At 41.0% G+C, this 19,597-nt stretch overlaps 1 protein-coding gene across 1 annotated transcript in view; it reads right to left on the reverse strand.

Moving 5' to 3' along the window:
- The window catches only part of gabbr2 (gamma-aminobutyric acid (GABA) B receptor, 2), a 192,090-nt gene that overhangs the window by 49,916 nt on the left and 122,577 nt on the right, over positions 1 to 19,597 (reverse strand). Inside the window, exons 10-14 of the mRNA XM_044335736.1 lie at positions 15,220 to 15,300; positions 13,789 to 13,939; positions 13,321 to 13,453; positions 11,796 to 11,903; positions 8,098 to 8,220 (exon numbers count right to left, since the gene is read on the reverse strand). Of these exons, the coding sequence (XP_044191671.1) occupies positions 8,098 to 8,220; positions 11,796 to 11,903; positions 13,321 to 13,453; positions 13,789 to 13,939; positions 15,220 to 15,300 (596 nt within the window). The remainder of the gene's footprint in view (positions 1 to 8,097; positions 8,221 to 11,795; positions 11,904 to 13,320; positions 13,454 to 13,788; positions 13,940 to 15,219; positions 15,301 to 19,597) is intronic.

A 19,597-nucleotide genomic window follows, 5' to 3' on the forward strand; every position in this document is an offset into this window, starting at 1 on the left:
TTTGTCAATCAAACGATGGTATACAGTAAGGTGGTATAGCAGAAGGACATAAAACTTGTAGTAAAATTTCAATATGTTTTGCAACATTCAAAACACCAGTATAGTTCTTTAATATCACCTCAATCAATTACTGCCTTGCTGACCTCGACCTACATAGAATCCCAGAAGAGCAGGACACTCACTGTCAGCCACACATGTCATCCATCAAGCTAGAGGAACTTAACTGGCATATGTCTTACTCCCTCTGGCCACACTTGCCTATTTCCCCAACCCACCTGCCCAACACCCAATCCTGGCTGGAAATAGGGACATGACTGGGTGTCTCTCCCTCCCTTTGAAGAGGTGACATGAAATTGGAAAGTTGATAGAGCAGGAGACGGTGAATTGAGAGAAAAAAGGACAGTGTGAGGAAAAAAAAAGGCCAGGATAAAGCAAAGAGAGAAATGGAAGTTCAGAAAGGAAAGCAATGAAGGAAAAAGAAAAGGGAATGTTTCAGGTCAGTCTTGTCCACCGCTACTGCAGTTACAAGCTTGTTTTTCGATTTTCTCTGCTTTTCCAGTGCACTCCCATGGGGTAGGTGCCGGCCAAATGACGAAAAGCAGGAGAGGGATGGAGGGAGATGGGAGCAGGAGGTATGGAATAAGAAGGGTTTCGCTAATAGAAAAGCAGCTGGTAACAGGAATGACAGAAGTGAAATGTATAGATGACAGACATGGGCAGCGAGAGAGAGAGAGACCATTCCAAAGTAAGCAAACATACATGGTGAGGAAAAGGAAACGTATTAAATAAAAGATAGGGGATTGAATGTGAGAAAATCTCATACTTGTGGGAGCAACAGAGTGTGTTAGCAGGTCTGTGAGAGGAGTCTGGGAAAAGTCGCCAACAAAAGTGAGAAGAGGATGACGGACAGAAAAGATGGGTGAAAAAAAGGTTTGTCTTAGAAGATTAAAAACAGCTAACCTAATATGTTAGTATTAAGTTACTGCCCTCTTACCTTGGTAATCATGTGTATGTGCATGTGCTTTCAAGCTATAGTTGAAAAAAACTTAACTGTAGGGCTGCAACTACTGATTATTTTCATTAATCTGTTGATTGTTTTCTCAATTAATCAATTAGTTGTTTGTGAGAAGTGAGACGATGCACCACGTTGCATTAATACCAAACCCTATTAGAGCATATGTGATTCTCATAATACAATAATTCTAATGGAAAAAGATATTTGTGAAAAACATTCAACACAAGAGGCAAGCAGTTGCAGTACAGACAGTAGCCACCACAGCTACAATCAAAGGACCATCATTAATAGTGACTGATAAAAAAATGGAGTCAGAACATAATTACATGAAGAACAATTGATAGCAGGTGTCTGCTGTCAAATAGGTCTGATGTAATTATTAATAGAAATTACAACAGATGCAAAAACTGGCCTTCTCATCTGTTGCCTACAGCATGTCTATTGTCCACAATGCCCCTTTCTGATATTGTGTTACTAACAATGCATTTATTTCTAGCCTATAAAAATATTATATGTAAATAATATGACAACAGATGGTTCACAGTCTATGAGCAAGAGAAATGGCAATGCAATTTGAGCATGGCCACTTCAGATGTATTTTAATACTATAAGTAAAAATGGCTACGTCATATCTGACCACATGTTCCATGTTAAGTCCAGGTACAATGGAGACCTTAAGAGTGCCCTCTTTAGTCTCCGGTCAGACCAGTGCTGCATCTCAGCCCTCACTTATTTACCTGAGCCCAGCCTGGCAGCAAGGTACCCATCTCCATCTCTACTACTGATAATGAGGGCTCACATCCAAACTAATCATCATCATCTCATAAAGAGGCATATTTTCACATTAAATGCTGGTAGTGAGTCATACTGGCTTGCTACTGCAGAGATATGATATTGGGAACAGATGAGTGCATTGTCAATGCACTGGGATAAGACTCCCCCTCTCTCTCACTTCCTTCTCTCTCCTTCTTGGCTAACCATGTACAGGTGGGGGCAGCAGAGGCAGGGAGAGGCAGAGGGAAATCTCTGTGAGAGCTCCTAAACTTCTGCATGGAAATATGCATGCATATGTGTGTGTGTATATACGCTTTTTCTGCTATGGTTTTCAAATCAGCCATTGATTCTCTATCAGCAGTACGTGTGTTTCTGTATGGATGTATAGATCCTTCTCTGCATGTGTCGCCATGCTGAAGTGGGAGCCCTAACTCGCTATTTTTGTCTCATGGATCAACAGTGCCGCTCTCCGCGTTATGGATGTCAGAAACCATGGCCGTTGCCATGGTGATGCCACACTGCAATATTCTTTTGCAGCCCGCCTGCCGAAGCTTGCAGCAGCTTCCAAGCCGAGGAAAACGACAGAGGAGGGAGGGGAAAGAAGAGGAGACAAGAGGAGAGCCTAGAGTAGAGGGGGTCTGCGGCAGGATCCACCAGAATGCTAATCATCCTTTCTCGACAGTTTGTCCTTCATTATGCAGGAGACAATGCCCAGGACCACAAGAGAGGGCGTTAATGCACACGAAAACACACATGCATATGTACAAAAACATGTTGATGCATGAGTGGGCACATAGAATCCACGCGCACAAATACAGGCTGAAACATACACACAATGTCATACGCATGAACACAGACACACAGGGCAACAAACATAGACTTGAACGATCCATACACATGCTCACATGCTTCAATACACGTGTGTGCACTGACACTGCAACATGTGTCAGTACTGTTTGGTTTAATCTGATGGCAACCAGTAGTCTGCCGTGCCGCTGAAACATCCACGCCATTAACAAATGCTCAATTATTAACGAGCCACAAAATGGATCTAATTGCTCGCTGCAGCCAAACGTCTCCATCAGCATTCCCAGGACGTGCCTGGAGCAGCCTGAGTTATTCCTGTTCTCAGTAAGCTCTCTGTGAAAAAAAAGACACTGATATGCATAATATTCCCTGTGCTGTAAGGATTTAGGGGTCTGACCAGTGTAAAGAATCAGACAAGAAAGGGGAGTTGCTGTTACCATCTAGGACAAGTTGCCTTTAATCTTATCAACATTTTTATTAAATACCGCATATTAGTTGGTTATATGTACAACACATACTGAAGTGCAGATCAGAGGTTGGAGACATTGTCAAGGTCACAAGTCATTTCTGTTGAGGGCATATCATCTGCATACTGTAATTAAAACTGCAGGCTTGACGTGCAGCCATAAAATAAGACTCGGGGGTCACTCTCTTCTCATTTTAGAGATTCAAAGACGTAACTCCCTATGTGATCTTTGGTCCTTCTTTACTTTTATTTGGGAGCGTATTAAATCTGTCATGTTTTATGAAGCATTCCACAAGGATCTATTGTCAGCCTCTCTTGTTTCATCTTCTGGCTAATGTTAATAAAGGATACAAAGGGGGATGCCCTAGTTTTACTAATGGTGGTTCATTAAGCTTAGCTTGCTGGATTCAGAGCAGTGGGTTAACCCCTGGTGATGCAGAAGATTGACTCTCTCCATGTTTCCACTGGATAAATCTTAGTTGAACAGCATGAGTGAGATCATTTTCCCCCAAATCTTAAGTATAGCAAGTTGCATGCAGGAGTACCCACTTAGTATATTATGTTTCTCTCTGAAACACTTAATTCCTTAATGCCTTCACACTGTATGTATATCTTGTAAATGTTTGAGTACCCTTGTTGACTCTGAGTCAATAAGGAAACCCTCCTGAGTGATGGTTCAAACAGCAAATGCGGTGGACTGGCAAGTACAGTGACAGTTCAATAACACCACGTTGTCATACTGCATACCCTTGGGTACAGCAGGTAGATACAGCTCTGTGAAACCAAGGTCAATGTTACTCCCAATCCTCCACAGTGGATAAGGGAAATGCAAGGCGGGAGGAGGGGACATTCTGACAAAGACGAAGAGAGAGACAGAGAGAGAAGAAGACACCATAGAGAGAGGGGCGTCGCAGGGGAGCGGTGGCCTAGCATGATGTGAGCGCTCACAGGAAACTGGGTAGCTAATGGTCCCTCTCCTTATGCCAATTACTGTTAGTCAGTCAGAGCTAGTCTTACATGCTCCTGAAGTCCATGGAGACCCTCCACCATGGTCCCAACCCCCCTCCCCCCAATCACACCCATTCCTTCTATGTGGGCGTTCAGACTGAAAACAGCAGCGTGTTAAAAAACACAAGGGGCCACCTTTGCTGGGGGCGTGTTGCTATAGGTAACGGTGAGAAAATGGAATATGATCCAGGAAGACCAGTTTAAACAATACATCTATGAGTTTGAAGGTTTACTAGATGCCTAAAGACTGCACCGTCTTTATAATACTATAAAACAGGGTTTTATAACTCTGTATGCCAATGCAGTACTCTGACAAATGACATTGAGCCAGGTTTAAAGATCCCCTCCAGACATGTATTGAGAGATATGAAAATACTTTGCATGGAACAATAATGTGTGTCTGATATGGTTTTTCCCCTAAAAAAGTATAATTACCACGTTAAAATCTTTAATGGTATCTACTCCTTCTCCCTCATTAAAAAATCCAGAATCTATGAATATGCAAATATATTTAATTTCAAAAGTTTTCCTGCTGGGCACAAGATGTCTCCTACTTCACTGTAAAGTCCATGCTCTGTAAAGTCAATCTCCACATCACATTTGTGTAAGTTGAATATTGGACCAGTATTGGCTTCCAAACTAGTTGTGATGTCACAAATCATGCTTATAGGCCCACCTGTTAAAATCTGATTTTCAAAGAGCACAGAGAAACTTTCCACTTTCAGCAGATGAATGAAAACAACCTTTTAGTGTCAAACTCTGCATAAAAATCATTCTGCATAGTGAAGCTCAAGCATCCAACATGTGGGAAGAAGAAGAAAAACATCATTTTGAGCGGAGGGGGACTTTAACTTTTTTGCCTGACAACCCTGTGTTTTTTTGCATTCCACATGAAGACCCCCGCTGTACCAACACAACAGTTTCATAGGCCTCTTTCACAGTAGACATTTTGATTTGTCATAGTAGGAAAAGCACAGCTGTGACTAATAACATTAACGATGGCTTCTTTCTATTCAAGTGTCCCAGTAAGCCATGACAGCGTGCCAGTGAGCCAACATACACAGTAGCAGGACCCTGAAAATGTGCTGCTAAATGTGTTTTTCTTATCGTGACATGACATGTCAAAATGTCTTCCTTAAAAAAAGGCCTATTGAAATGAATGGAGAGGTTGTGCTAATGTTAGACTGAACATGGCCAAACTTTCCTTTGGTATATATATGTTAATTTGTTTCTCTTTAAAATGCCTATATCATTTATTTACCATGTTACAATGTCTGTCTATACTGTGTTATCATTCTCTCTTTTTACACCCTTTTCAGGGTATTTGGGTTGCCTTCTGGTTTCTGGTCCCACCTGACAGGCTGGGGAGGCCCAGGGCACAGAGGAGCTCCAGGCTGCTTCTCTCCCAGCTGAGCCCCAGGAGGGTCCACTGCTGCTGGTGCTGGAAATCTGGCAGGCTGGGCAGGCATGTGGAGCCTCAGCCCAGGCATGCAGATCCACGACCCCAGGGGGGATGCAGACTCCTACACTGAGTGGTTAATATATTCACAACACTCCCCTGGCTGGGGGCTTAGAGTCTGAGAATACTCCACGAGGACCCCACTGCGCACACTGACAACATTCACAAATGAATATGTTAAGCAAGGCTTTGCTACACCCTTTAGGCAGGCTTAAATATATAAGTGGCTATCATAACAAAGGAAATATGGCTTTGTCTAGAGTTGTACAAATGTGCTAAGTATACCTTCCAAGTACGCCAAAAGGAGCACAAGAATGTAAATAAGTCTGGCAAGATATCATGCATCTCTACACTAGTTTCCCCCTCAGTGATGTCCCACAGGAATCTTTTCATCAAGTAGTAAGACAGAAAAGATCTCTCAGTACTGTTAGATATGCACTATTTATCACTTCACAGGATTTTCACTTAACTGAAGATACGCAAAAGTCAAAACTGGGTGCAAGACAGTGTCAGCTACCCTTGCATCCCCCGTAGGATGTTGGCAACAAGCAACATGAAAATCCATTCAATATGATCAAAAGAAGTCTCCATAAAAATCCACCATTAGACCCTGCTTTCACTGCAGTGACCTTCTGATAACCTCTGTTTAGTGGAAGGGTCAATGAGGATCCATCCCGTGCTGTCGATTTCTGAGGACTTTGGGCTCTTGGGAGGCAGTTAACGGTCTTGTGGCCTACATAGAGAAGTCTGGGGGACTTGAAAGACAATTCATTAGGGAAAATCTCCATTTAGCAGCAACCATGGTCCATGGTCTTCAAAGACAAATGATTTAATCTGAGCTGCAGTGGAATAATTGCTCCTGCCTGTCAGTTGTTAACGGCAGCAGTAAAGTAAACAGAGTCTCTCCTGTTACACTGAGGTATTTGTCAGCACATAAAGGGAATAAGATATAGGAATGTAAAATAGATTTTTCAATAACGCTATTGTTCCACCAACACACTCTGTGACATGGACATATCCAATAAACAGGAAAGAAAACAAAACATGCCAGAGGCGTTTATGCCCCACACTAAACATCAGGTACAGTATAACTTCATTGTCAGGTTTTAATTTTTCTTGCCTCACTGGTATGTTTTTGTTTCACAGAGAGCCCAGCTCTATAACCCCTTTCTTTTACCATTACACTGCATTATTTGCCCCTGGCTTAATGTAAGCCTATCTTTGTCTTTAAAAGCTTAATAGATTTAGGAACAAATGGTTTTGCAGCCTCTTATGCTTAACCAGTGGAACGCTGAACCATCTATTTAAAGCCATGAGCTGATCTTCTCAAAAACAAAACAAAAAAAGTAGACTAAATGTTTTTTTTAATACATGCAGCTTGAAATCATCCTGATTCAAGCATTTAACCCCCCCTCCCCCCTCCCCCCCCCATGCCCCCCTTTAAGCACTCTGCTGGACATACTGGCATTACAGCATTTCTCAGCTTCATACTACAATATAAGCTATAGGGAACATGAACACACCATTTTCTGCCAAAGTTTGAGTTTTTGAGAGATTTTCTGTTCCTGTTTTTTATTTTTTCTGAGCTTTTCTCACTAGTTTGAAGTGAGCAGGGCTCAGTTGGAATAAAATTGAATGTCATGTATTTCTGTGCACCAGTCAGGATTTACAGTAGCAACATTGGAATCAAAATGTGATGACAGTTGTAGGGTTGTTTGCTTACGTTGCCTGTTCACTGTCAAATCTGATCAAACCAGCCCCACACAGTCCTGATGAAAAAGAGAAGTATTAAACTCTTAATAAATAATTATGATATTTTTTTCTGAACTTTAACTTTGATTGTTGCGCATTTATAAATGAGTGTTTAATGTTATTGATAAATACTTAGGATATGAAGAGAACAAAATTTTATACCAAGGAAATATGAGGAAAATGAAAACTCAATCTGCCACTTTAACCAAATAGACTAACTCCTCAGAGAAAATAAATGTGCAGATGTGTTTATTCACAGTCTACATTCCCTTAATACCGCTGACAGTAATGTGCAAATATGTCATATCTCACTGAAAAACACACTTCACACTCCATCAACCTCTGACGCTCAAGCTATGTTCGCGTTAGCCAATTGGGTGCAAAGCTAGACAAATCTCGAACCAACCACAGAAAATCAGAGTCTGCTAGAGCCAATCGCAGCAACGCGGAGTTCATTTCTACTCTACACCACACCACCTCTTCTGCAAGGAGGACCTGGTGCCAAGTGCCTCTTTTCCAACAGGTCTTGCCAATGTCTCACATCCAAGCTGGCAAATGTCCGGCCACGGGATGAGCACAGGAGGCAGCGATGGCTCACATCCTGACCCAAAAATAACAAGCACAGCAAAGATGCTCATGCTACAGCCCAAGGCGGACATTTTGTTTGCCTAAACTCCAAACACACAGGCATGTTTAGCGAGAATCTGTGTCACTGGGAATCTCTCCCAGCTGAGGCAAATTATATAAACATAAACAAAATCACAGTCAAGCGCAAGTTTGGACAAGATGGAAAAGAACATCAAAATACACACTGACCTCCAAGCTGTATTCTTCCACAGTCCTCTTAAGCGGGTCCACAATCTGCCAGCAAATGAGGATGCATAAGTCGATTAGCAGCATCCCGCCAACGATAATCAACAACTTCTGGTCCTTTATGATCTGGAAGAGGAAATGAAGATGAGATACTTTTATTAGCCCAATGGCACACACCTGCTAATGTTCTGCATGTGTGTCTGTAGCGTCTTTTTAAACAACACTGCTTATTGACCACTGTAATTATGTAGACCGGGTGATTCTCATCCCATCTCAGGAACCAGAGCCCTGCTGGTTTTCATTCTAACCATCTAATCAGGGACTGATTAGAATGTATTTAGCTGCAATTAACCACCTACTAGGATAGAAAACCAGCCAAGGACCAAAGACCTGATTCAGAATTTGATACTGGCATTCTTATACTCTGTGGCACATGTAGTACATTTAGCATGACAGCAATGCATTGGCCCAGGACCAAGAACCAGTGATTGACATTCACTTCTGTCAGTACTGAGCCACAAACAACCCACAATTTTGTTACCTTGCGGCCAAAGAATGTGGAAAAGATCCACCAAACAAGAAGCAATGCTGTCGGCCATTGAAGCTCCTCTTTTGTACCATGAACTTTAGAGGGATGAAAGCCATGACCTGTTTGTGATCTTTATTTATAATATCGTTTGACTGTCTGGAACCGCAGATCAAAGGAAAGGTCAGGCAACACAGGCTGGGCTGTGTTTGGAGAGCATCACATAGCCCAGATGCAGCGCAGTGGTATCACACAGGTCTCCATCCACCGGTGGGCCCAGGAAGAGATGCATGAGGGGATTTTTTTTTTGATCTGCTGTCTTTTGATGGTGTTGGCATTGAACAAATGAGACAGAACAGAAAAGGCTAGGCAGGGGACATTTCTTGTAGAAATATTGCACTGCTTTAGGGCGGTTTAGAGAAAGGAAGAAGCAGAACAGGTTATAAGGCCACTTCAAAGCCAATGAAAAAAATATTTGATGCCAAGATGGACAGCAGTTAAAACGCCTATATATTACAGTAAATGAAATACATTCTGGTCAAATCTGGCTGATGAAAATAATTTTCTATGATTCTAACAATTTAAGAGTCGTGACAAAGATATTCAAGAGGTGTGATATTTTAGGGGAATTTACAAAAAGAGCTCTACACCACCATCTGTTCTACTGTGATATGCAACACCAACACCAACTGAGTCTGCTAGACGAACTATGTAATGACTCTAAATTACCTGAAGTGTTATGTACTAATTTCCCATAAATATCATCCCTCTGACATACTACTGGGTTCTAGTGTATTTGTGTTTACTGATGAATTTAATTGAGAAAAAGACCAAATAACTGAAAACAATTCATGCGCACATGGCGTTGACATGAATGATAATTCATAGAGAGTTCAAAACTTAGATAAAGTAAGTAGACCTTGAGTTATGATTTTTGTTTTTGAGGTCAGGAATGAGCTTTCATGCTCAACTACTTACATATATTATCTTGGCAAATTCATTGGTAACATTTCTAAATAAACATTTGCTCATATCCATTTCCTGTGTAGTGTCAATCAACAAGCATTTTCTCATGGCCCGGAGCTACAATGTATCTCCGCTGTGATAACATCATTTGCATTTAGATGCTGTAGCAAAACCTGAGGCCATTGTAGCAACAGTAAACTAACGCTGATCTATCAGAATCCAAGAAGTCATGTGAAACTTTTGATGAAACTTTGTTGAAAGTTGTTTATGACGTTTCTTTCTGACAAGCTCAACTGATGTGAATATGTCAACACAATTATTGTTTGTGTGTCTGTGTATGTATGCATTCTATGCATATTCATATCAGGGTAATGAGTGCATGAGCACTGTGTGTGTCTGTTTGGCTCTGTGAATTCGTGCCACATGTGTTTCTGCCAATATGTCACTAAGGACTGCTCAGTACAGTAAATTACCAAGATAGGCAGACTGACAAGTAGCAGCTACAGGGGTCTGAGTGTGAGGGGGTTGTGTAAAGGCTTTTGTGTGTAACTGTGTATATTTGTGTATCTTTGTCAACGTAGTGTGTGTTTGTGTGTATTCAGAGAAGGAGGACATTGATTGAAAGACCCCCCCCCTCCGCACTGTCTCTGGCACTGAGCTCTTTAAGAAGTGAAGGAGTGCCGGCCGCAGTCCATCGAGTGGAACCCTTATCAAACACACCCCTGATTTACAATCTGTGCTCTCCCAGTGTGCAGGAAAAAAAGATGGAGGGAAGGCGGCGGGAGGGATTGAGGCATGCGGTTCCAGCCTTACTGTTTGAGGAGAAGATGGCTAAGACTTGTGCTTGTCCCTCTACTGACAGTGGTTGGCAGATATTTCAGGGCATCAACAGCAACCATCACTTTACTGAAGCCAAAGCACCTGCACTCAGTCAGTGTGGAGGAAGTGTGATGTGTGTGTGAGGCCCTGCGCACAGACGCGGGCCCTGAACCAACAGAGGACACATCTTGAGGTTTAAGGGCTGATGTCTGTAGTCGGAGTGAATACTGCTTCTGAGGAAACATTTGTTTTGTCTCTGAGGGAAGAGGGGGTAAGAGGGGAAGCTGAGCAGAGATAATTGGCTGTGAAGGGTCACGGCAAAGTTACAGAGCTCATGGAGGCAAAACTGTTTTCTTTTCCTCAACAAAAAGACAATGAATTAAAAAAATATGAAAGGGAAGGTCCAGTGGCTGAAAGATAGAGCTGAAACAGCGTGGTGATCTTGTGTTGACCCGACTACAAAATTGCAGTGGGAACACAAAGTAAAGTAGGTTCTGGTAATCACTCCTTGTCTTTTAACCCATACTCTGGATTCTTTCTTCATCTATGCTTTGCCCTCTTTTTCCAGATATTTCCCTTTTCTTCTCACAGTGCCCAACCTACTTTCTTTGCCATTTGTGCCGCTTTGTTTGTCTTCTCTTCTTGTCCCTTTCCCTGCCCTGTTTTGCCATCTTCCTCCTGTCTCTCCTCCCTTCCTTCTGCCGCTACTTCCCGACATCCCTCCAACCACTCCGACTCTTTGATCCATCCCTCTTTCCTCTCTCTCTTCCTGCTCTCTCTTTCTCTGGCAGGCCACCCACACTCCCTCCAATATGCAAGATGGTGAGAGAGAGAGAGAGACACACACAAAGAGAGGGGGAGAGCAAGATCTATAAATACAAAAAGGCCAAGCAGAGTTACGACACTCAGTGAGCTCGGCACCACTTTATATAACTAGGCCAGTGAAACAGATTGTGTCAGATGTTTAAAAAAGCCATTTGTATTTCTGAATCTTTTTTTTTTCCACAAGAGAAGATTCTAAAAGCAGGTGCCACAGGCTGCCAGTCTTTCAGAGTGTTTGTTAAAAAGCACGAGTATGAATACAAGCACCTACGCACCAGTGTTGGGCTTTCAAAAAGCATGTGAAGCTTCCTGGATAAGACTGGCAGGTCTACATGTTTCAATGGAGATATTTGTGGTTGTATGAACTAGAAGTCATCCCATCCAAGGGATGTACTGTACATGGTGTGATATAAAATACAATGTAGGGGGGAAAAAAGAACAATCAAATGTATCCGAAAAAGGAAATTTCTAATTTACCTCTTGGAAATAGGTAGATATGAAAATTGCCTTAAACTCCCTCCCCTCACATACAAATATTCATTATAAGACATATAACATTCTTCGGTACCTTCTTCTTCATCTTCACATTTTTGAAGATTGCGTGCACCCTCCAGGTCTTGGCAAACATGGCGCCGAAAGCTGTTGTGTATCCAACAATGAGGATCCACGTCCGAACCTATCAGAACAAAAAGAAACACGTATAACTGTGTCACGTCTTAAACTGGTGATCAAGGCTTAAAACAACATCTGATCTGCCAACTATTTGCATTTTTCTCAAGACGTTCATACAAAATAGCATCGTGAGGCATTCTAAAAATAAAAAGCTGTCAGATTTATTTTGTCGTCTCTTAGTGTTTGATTTCTAGGAGAATGTCCTGGACCACGGAAGCTGTCACACTCTTGTGAGCATTTCATCTTAATGAGAAACAAAATGTAGACCTCTTACTGCTTTGGCATAAAGGACACTGCTGACGTGTTTTTAAAAGCTTAGACTTTGAATATAGCCTACGAAATCCTAATATAGCCACAGACTCTTGCATGTGTGCGTTCTCGTGTGCGTCTGTATACTTAATGCGTGTGATGCATGTGTTTGTTTTTTTCTGTGTTTTTCTGTGTGTAAAACTCTTCTGCGTCACACATTCTGTAAACCTCCACACATTTACGCATGGCCCTCTTCATGTGCTATTCTCTACCAGATCCAGAAAGCAATAAAGGCAGGGGAAGAATGGAGGACCGGGTGAAGAAGACAGCAAAAAACAATTACACTATCTATTCTCAAGGAGACCAGCAAATATTGATTGGTGGTGAATGGATCAACCTCTGTGCTCCTTTGCTGTAGAACCTCGTCTGAAGTGACAGGCTCTGTTTTGGCTTCGCAGCAGAGCTTTAGTCAGGTGGTGGCAGCTCGAGACGTGCCCTGCCTAACATTACTTTAGTGTGCATGTGCTTGTGTGTCTCCATGTCTGGGAGAATGGTATCTCAGTGGAAACCAGTTATCACTGTAATCAAAACTCTTTAATTAATCCGGCATCTACATAGTCACACAGTAATGCTACCTGGGGGGAGACAGTTAATGTGTTCAGTGCTAGATAGAAACCCAGAGAGAAAGATTCAATCAGTTTTCACTTAGAGCTGGTCACATAGTGCATGTGATTAGTGTTTCAGCAGTATTTTCCATAATGTACTTCATTTTTACAGATTGAAATGAGTCTCAATTCATCTCAGTTTGCAAAGAGAAACATATGACTATTGTGTAAAAATAAAGAAAAAAACATAACCTCAATGTATTAAATAATATCCAGAGATATTTGTCAAGGCAGTAAGTAGATTAATAGATAAAGAGTAATGCAGGTAAATAAGTAAAAAGTGCCCATTTATGTTTCTTGGGATGATTTATCCAATTGTATGGTGTTGTTTAACTCTCTGCAGTGGCAATCAACAGAGCTCAAAGCCTCCAAACAACTGAATATGTTCACAATTGTTATGTGAGCCAATAAGCAAGGTTCAGTTGCACTTATTAGACTTGAATGTGAGGAGCATTCGACCGCAACTTGTATTTATTATTTCACATATAGGTTTTTGAAGGAACTCACCGTGCACAGCGTCTCAAACTCTTTGTCAGAGACAAAACCTCCGTCCAGACCAAACAGGAAGATGGAGGCGTAGGAGAGCAGGCCTCCTAGGATGATCAAGTTGTTCATGTAGGGACTGGACATCTTGATTAGCCTGAAGAAAAATGAAAACAGAATAGAATAAACTAAAAGGGGACCTGATCATCAGTCTGAAACACTTTCATATGATATTCCTCTATGGACAGAGAATAATAATATACCCCACAGCTGAAGGATAATCATCATTCTTTCATTTCAATACTGCTCATTCTCCCCTGATCTTTCAGTCCTCCATCTTTTCCTCCTCCCTTAACAGCATTTACCCCCCCCCCCTCCCCCTCCCACATATGTACATTTATCCATTTCACCTTCATTAGCTAGCCTTCATCTAACCCCTCCTTCCATCCTCCCGCTGCACTCACATGTTTTCCTTCACCACTGGAGGCTCACCTGTGGTTGCGGTTCTTTATGTTGAAGAACAGGAAGGCCCCAGCCATCAGCATGCCCAATATGGTGATAGTGGAAAGGATACTGTAGAGGGGAACGTTGATGTGGCGCCGCTGCAGACGGACAAATGTACGATCCTTGGGAGGCTCCATGCCTGAGAGGGAAAAGAGGTGTAATGCATAAAATATTTAGTTTAAGACAATCTCGCAAAAAGAGTGAGTCTCGAGCTTGATGTGACATTGTTGGCATATCATCTGTATCCAGTCGAAAACTGAATATTTGTGGGCACTTTCACTTTCTCTGGCGAGATTACTCTCTTCACTTTTACAACTTAAGACCAACCTCCTTCCAATCTCTTTCTTTTCAACCACAAAATAGTGACACTGCAGCAGACATCCAGTTATTTGAGACCCATTTCCTGCTCCTCAGTTTCCCCATAGTTGAGTGCATGTATCTCTATGCACCACAGTCAAGTTATTGTGGTTAGACCCTGCACTTTCTTATCTTTGGCTCTACTTTTCTCCTGCCACTGTGCCAATCGATCACGACGGCATCAACTTACACATCTCCACTTACTGTGGTCGGGGATGTGGAAACAAGCATTTTAGATGGCAATGTCCTAGAGTTTCTGTATATGGGGCAACGCCGAGAGGATGGAGAATGAGCGGGGGGGGGGGGGTGAATAGCCGGGGAGATCGAACAAATTATAAAGTATGTCAACACAAGCAAACAGGGGAAGGGGTGAAAAATGGACTGGTGAATAATTTAGCTGAAAGAGGACAGTTTAGAGTGGTGAAGGAAAGTGGCAGGTCCCTACACAGAGCGGTGGTGGTGTCTGAGTATGTCTGAGTGTGCATGTGTGCAGGGGGGGACTTTGTGTTCAAGTGAGCAAATGAGCAGGAGAAGAGAGTGCTGAGGTGGTAAGTGATGGGCCTTTAACTTATATATAAACACACATAAGATGCACCAGAGCACCTTTTTCTTCTTCAGTGAGTTTTATATCTCTCAGTCAACACACACACACACACACACACACACACACACAGTAAAATCCTTCAATTTTACTCCTACTCACAAACTTGAGAATAAAAGATATTTATGAAATTCTATACAACTTAAAATGCTCCTAAAAGTAAGCTCTGGAGATTTCTTAAATTGGTTAAGAGTGGAAGCTAGTGCAGAAATCATTATTGGTAAAATCAGATATGTTTGGGCTGAAAAACAAAGTATTGAATAAGGATTTTTTTTAAAGATTGAACAATGTGGCAGATGTGGGATGAAATGTTCTGTAAGTAGGAGTAAGTTGCTTGATAAATGTGACTTATTCACCCTCAAAGAAGAACTTTTTTACTCTAAGTTTGCTCCTTAGAGGATTCTTACTTGTAAGTCTTACAAGTGTGATAAATACAGTACAGACCCTGGCCTTCTTCATACCTTGGAACCTGATGGAGTTGTTGATGAGGTCCAGCACATCTGCGATTGCGTTGTACTCTCCCACCTTCACTTCCTGGCCCTCTGTTCAAAACACACACACACACACACACATAATGTACATGAACATCTTGCATGGAACAGTAATACAGAGAGGCTTGCAGTGTTTATAAAAGGTACCACCAGCAATTGTTCTCTGGAGAAAATGTAACAGTGGCTACTTTGAGTAAACAAGAAAATCTGATTTAAACAGTAATTGGACACAGTGAAGAATAGTCCAGCTTTGAGCGGTACAGTCTGGCAAAGCGGTACAGTCTTACAGAGAGCTTTAAATTGTGGGGGGATCATCCAAAACCCATTAGTAGTATAACAAAATATCCATTATATAGTGTTCCCTGACTTTTAGGGGACTCAGTAAGATTATCCTTTAAGATTCTTCACTTTAATACGGCCAGGAGATTGTTTTCCTGCTTCATACAGTTTCAATTATCTGTTTATTTTACCTCAAGGAAAACAAAAAGGGCAGTGAAAAGCATATATCACAAAAAACAGCTAACAAGCAAAGACATATAACAACCTCAACTGAAGCAAGAGCACACTTCAAATGATCACTATTGGAAGAATCTCCAACTGATGTAGGAGAAAACAATAAATAAATGCAGTATCTTGGTATTTATATTGCAATATACATTGGCTTAAATATTTCCAAGATACAGTCAAGAGATTGTGAACTGCTGTACACCCCAGCCTGTAAACACCACCGTCTCTACAGAGTCCTACTCAAACACAGCTATTTGAGGATTTAGTGTTTTCTCTTTTAGAAACAACGATGGGTCCCTCAGGTGTAATATTGGAGGAAGCATGACCTTGTCAGACAAACCTGGGCCTTCACTCTCCTTCACTCATAAAGATTACTCAGAGCGTACACCAGGGAGGAGAGAAGAAGGGGCAGGGAAGAGAAGACATATTATTCTGATTCTTTTTTTTTTTTGTAAGCACTACAAACAACCTGCAATTTCTTCTGGTGTACGCGCACAAATCTTTCTCTGCCTCTCCCTGTTATCGCTCTTATAGGCCCATTGAACTCCTCTGCAGCATTGTCCTTCACTAGGAAAATGATAGATAACATCGGCTATTGCATCACAGGACACCGCGTTCCCCTCTCCTCTCAGTGAATCACCTCATTAGATCTCCAATTCTGGCATCAAAGCATCTGTTAATGTTGAAAATGTTAGGCAGGCTACAGTATGTGTGACAATTTCAGTACAGTAAATTATATGTGCATACACAATCAGGATTTGTAGCATTTGTAACTTCCTGGTGCGGAACGAGGATCAATGAGCGTGTTTTCCTTGACCACCTCCTTTGTTAGGATCTAAACAGCAGAAGGGATTGTATATCAGCACTCCTCCTTTGAGATGCTAAAATACTACCCGAGCACTCTTTCCCCACAGGGAATACTGATGGCTTCAGCGGGCTGATAAAACTCAACCTGTCACTCAGCCTGTGCAATGACATTTCATGCCTTTTTTGTTTGATTAGTCACTTTAAACTACTGTAAATTCAGTGGTGATTTCGATAAATGGTCATAAGATTACTGACATGACATACACATGACAAAAAACTTGAAGGATATGTGTTTTTCCTACTGAAAGAAATCCCATGAAAAGGCTTAAATCAACTGATCTTTCTAACAAGTATTGCTTGAGTAGCCACAGTCTGATGTAGCTAATTCCTCTGTGCCATAGACCTCTAAAACTATAAAAAATAAAATAAAAAAAACATACATGAGCCACAGGGTAGCAATGGAGGACATGTTCCTTCATTATTATGAACATGGGCACTGCAGTTTATTTTAGTCAATCCCACATACACTGTGCCGTAAATACTTTGTTGGGCATCAAAGACATGACTGAAAATAGCCCCTAATGAATACATTATTTATTCCTGGCACATTTGCTAAAAATGACTGTTGTAGGAGTCTCCTAAAAAACTATACTGTATATTTGTGACGGATTTTAAAGATCTACCTTTCAGTTGGAATGAATGGGCACAGGGATGAGGCCCACAGACAGGTTGGAGAAGATGAAAATGTTGAGGAATTGACTAACATACAGTGTGGTTTGGCCTTTTCATGGGATTTATTGACATCAAAAATATAAGATATTTGTAGCCTTGTCCTTTAAACTTAAAATGACTAAAACAACATTGCTAAAAAGGTGACTAATATTAGGTTGCATGTCAATAAGCAGTATTTGTCAGCCCCTTTATACTATATGTCTGTTATATCTTTTCTGGTAAATTTAAACATGTCAATACTGTCTTCCTTGATGCATATACAGCTTCACATCTACGCATCTCTCCATGAGGTTCACATTAGTGCACCTTTGATCAAATTCATTGTTATTTTGTTTCATGTCAGATCTGTGAAATTCAAATACAGAAAAGGAATTGCTCCTTCATTGAAAAACATTGGAGATACAATTCAATGATATTCATGAGCTATTTAAGTTGAAAGGACTGTGAGAAGACTATTGCCTGGAGGTAAACTGACAGCAGTGAGGGTGTTGCTAGTTCACATTCCTGCAGAAGATGACAGAAAAGCAGGAAATTAATTCTTACTTGAGGGGTGTAGTAGATAGTAAATCCTATCATATATCTCTGAAGATCCAAAACATCTTAACCTTTTACTCACACATATCACATCCTCACCTTACTGATATATATATTATTGAACCTCTCCTCTGCTTTAGGACAAAGGCCATGTTTCCTTATCTACCGTGGCTGGTAGTGTGTTGATTTAAAATCTGTACTCAGAGGGACTGTGATCAAGACCTCTGGTAGCGAACTATCTCTTATCCCCATGAGAGACAGTGGGAATAAGAGTCATTGAGGCCCCTCACTAAGAACGCCTGACAGGTTAAAATGGAGGATCAGAGGATGGGGAGAGATGATAGGGTCATGTTGAGGATCACTGCCTTTTGAAATATTCAAGCTGGGGCTGTCCCTCTTCTCCTCTCCACCCAGCTCAGGCTCTTGGTGTGTCAAAAGGGTGACAAATTCACTATCCCTGACAAGTGAGAAAGAAGTGATAGAGTGAAGGTTAAGGAGGGATGGAGGAGATATAATAAGACTGGGAGACGAGAGTGAAAGATAGCTGTAACGCAGGGGAAGATTTGGTTGAGGAAAGTGAGTCGGGGACTCGGTGGACAGCAAACTCAAGGAGAAGAGAAAGAGAGACAAAGATAAATGTGGGCAAGTGTTTGTCACAAATAACAGAAATGTGTAGCTACGCTTCAGGATAAGGCACTCATGAAACTATCTGATCACCCTCTCATCAATCATTCAAAAGTTTTGTGACAGCATCCTGTCTCTGTTAACGCTCCTTTTCCTGTTTGGTTTCATTCTTGCAGGTAAATCACAAGTACAGACAGGAAGGTCAGCAGACCTCGTGCATGACTGTTGGTTGAAGGATGTGTCTCTCTAGCTCTGTCCTGAATCCTCACATACTAATTATGAGCAGCTTTTCAATATGCAGCGTGTTCACACTGGAAAAGTGACACAAGTGAGTATATTTAAAGTCAATACACACCCTAAAAACTGCTTGATTTTTGAGTGTGCTGTTGATATAGATTACTGTCTCACAATACAACGCACAGAGGAAACGGGAGCTACTCACAGCTGCAAAACTGTGAATAAATTTCGGATGGTGTGACACAGCTCGACAGAGCAAAACTCAAAAATAAACCCTTTCTTTCTTTTGAAATCTGATTGACAGCAGCGCTTCAGTCACAGTTTGATTGACATCCGTCAGCAGGCGTCTTCTATCATTACCTATTAGTACAAAATTATAGCATACATTGATTTCTTTTCTACTAACTGAAAAACTAGAACACAATGACAATTTCTGTAGTATATACAGTTGTACATACTTTATGGAATTGAGACACATGTTTTTTTTGTTTTTATTTATTATGTTCATTTTGTCTTAGTTAAAACAAATAATACAATTCAATTTAGAGCCGAAACTTTGTCAAATAATTGATTAATCGATCCACTAAAAAATTAATCAGCGACTAATATGATAATGTAATGTTTTTAAATTATAATGATTAATAATAATGATTAATGATTTTTTTATTCTTAGTCCTCAATTGTTTGATGTTCAGCTTTTCTCTGTCATATGTGATTGTTAATTGAATATCTTTTAGTTTTTGACTGATGGCTTAAGGAAATTGTAATGACCATTTCTCACTATTTTCTGATGTTTTATAGACTTAATGATTAATCAATTAATCTATAAAACAATCAACAGATTAATCACTTTAGAAAATAATGATTAATTGTATGGTAAATCATGTGTGGTCTCCTGTTTTATCAA

The sequence above is a fragment of the Thunnus albacares genome, chromosome 19 (genome assembly GCF_914725855.1).
Source record: "Thunnus albacares chromosome 19, fThuAlb1.1, whole genome shotgun sequence".
Taxonomy (NCBI): domain Eukaryota; kingdom Metazoa; phylum Chordata; class Actinopteri; order Scombriformes; family Scombridae; genus Thunnus; species Thunnus albacares.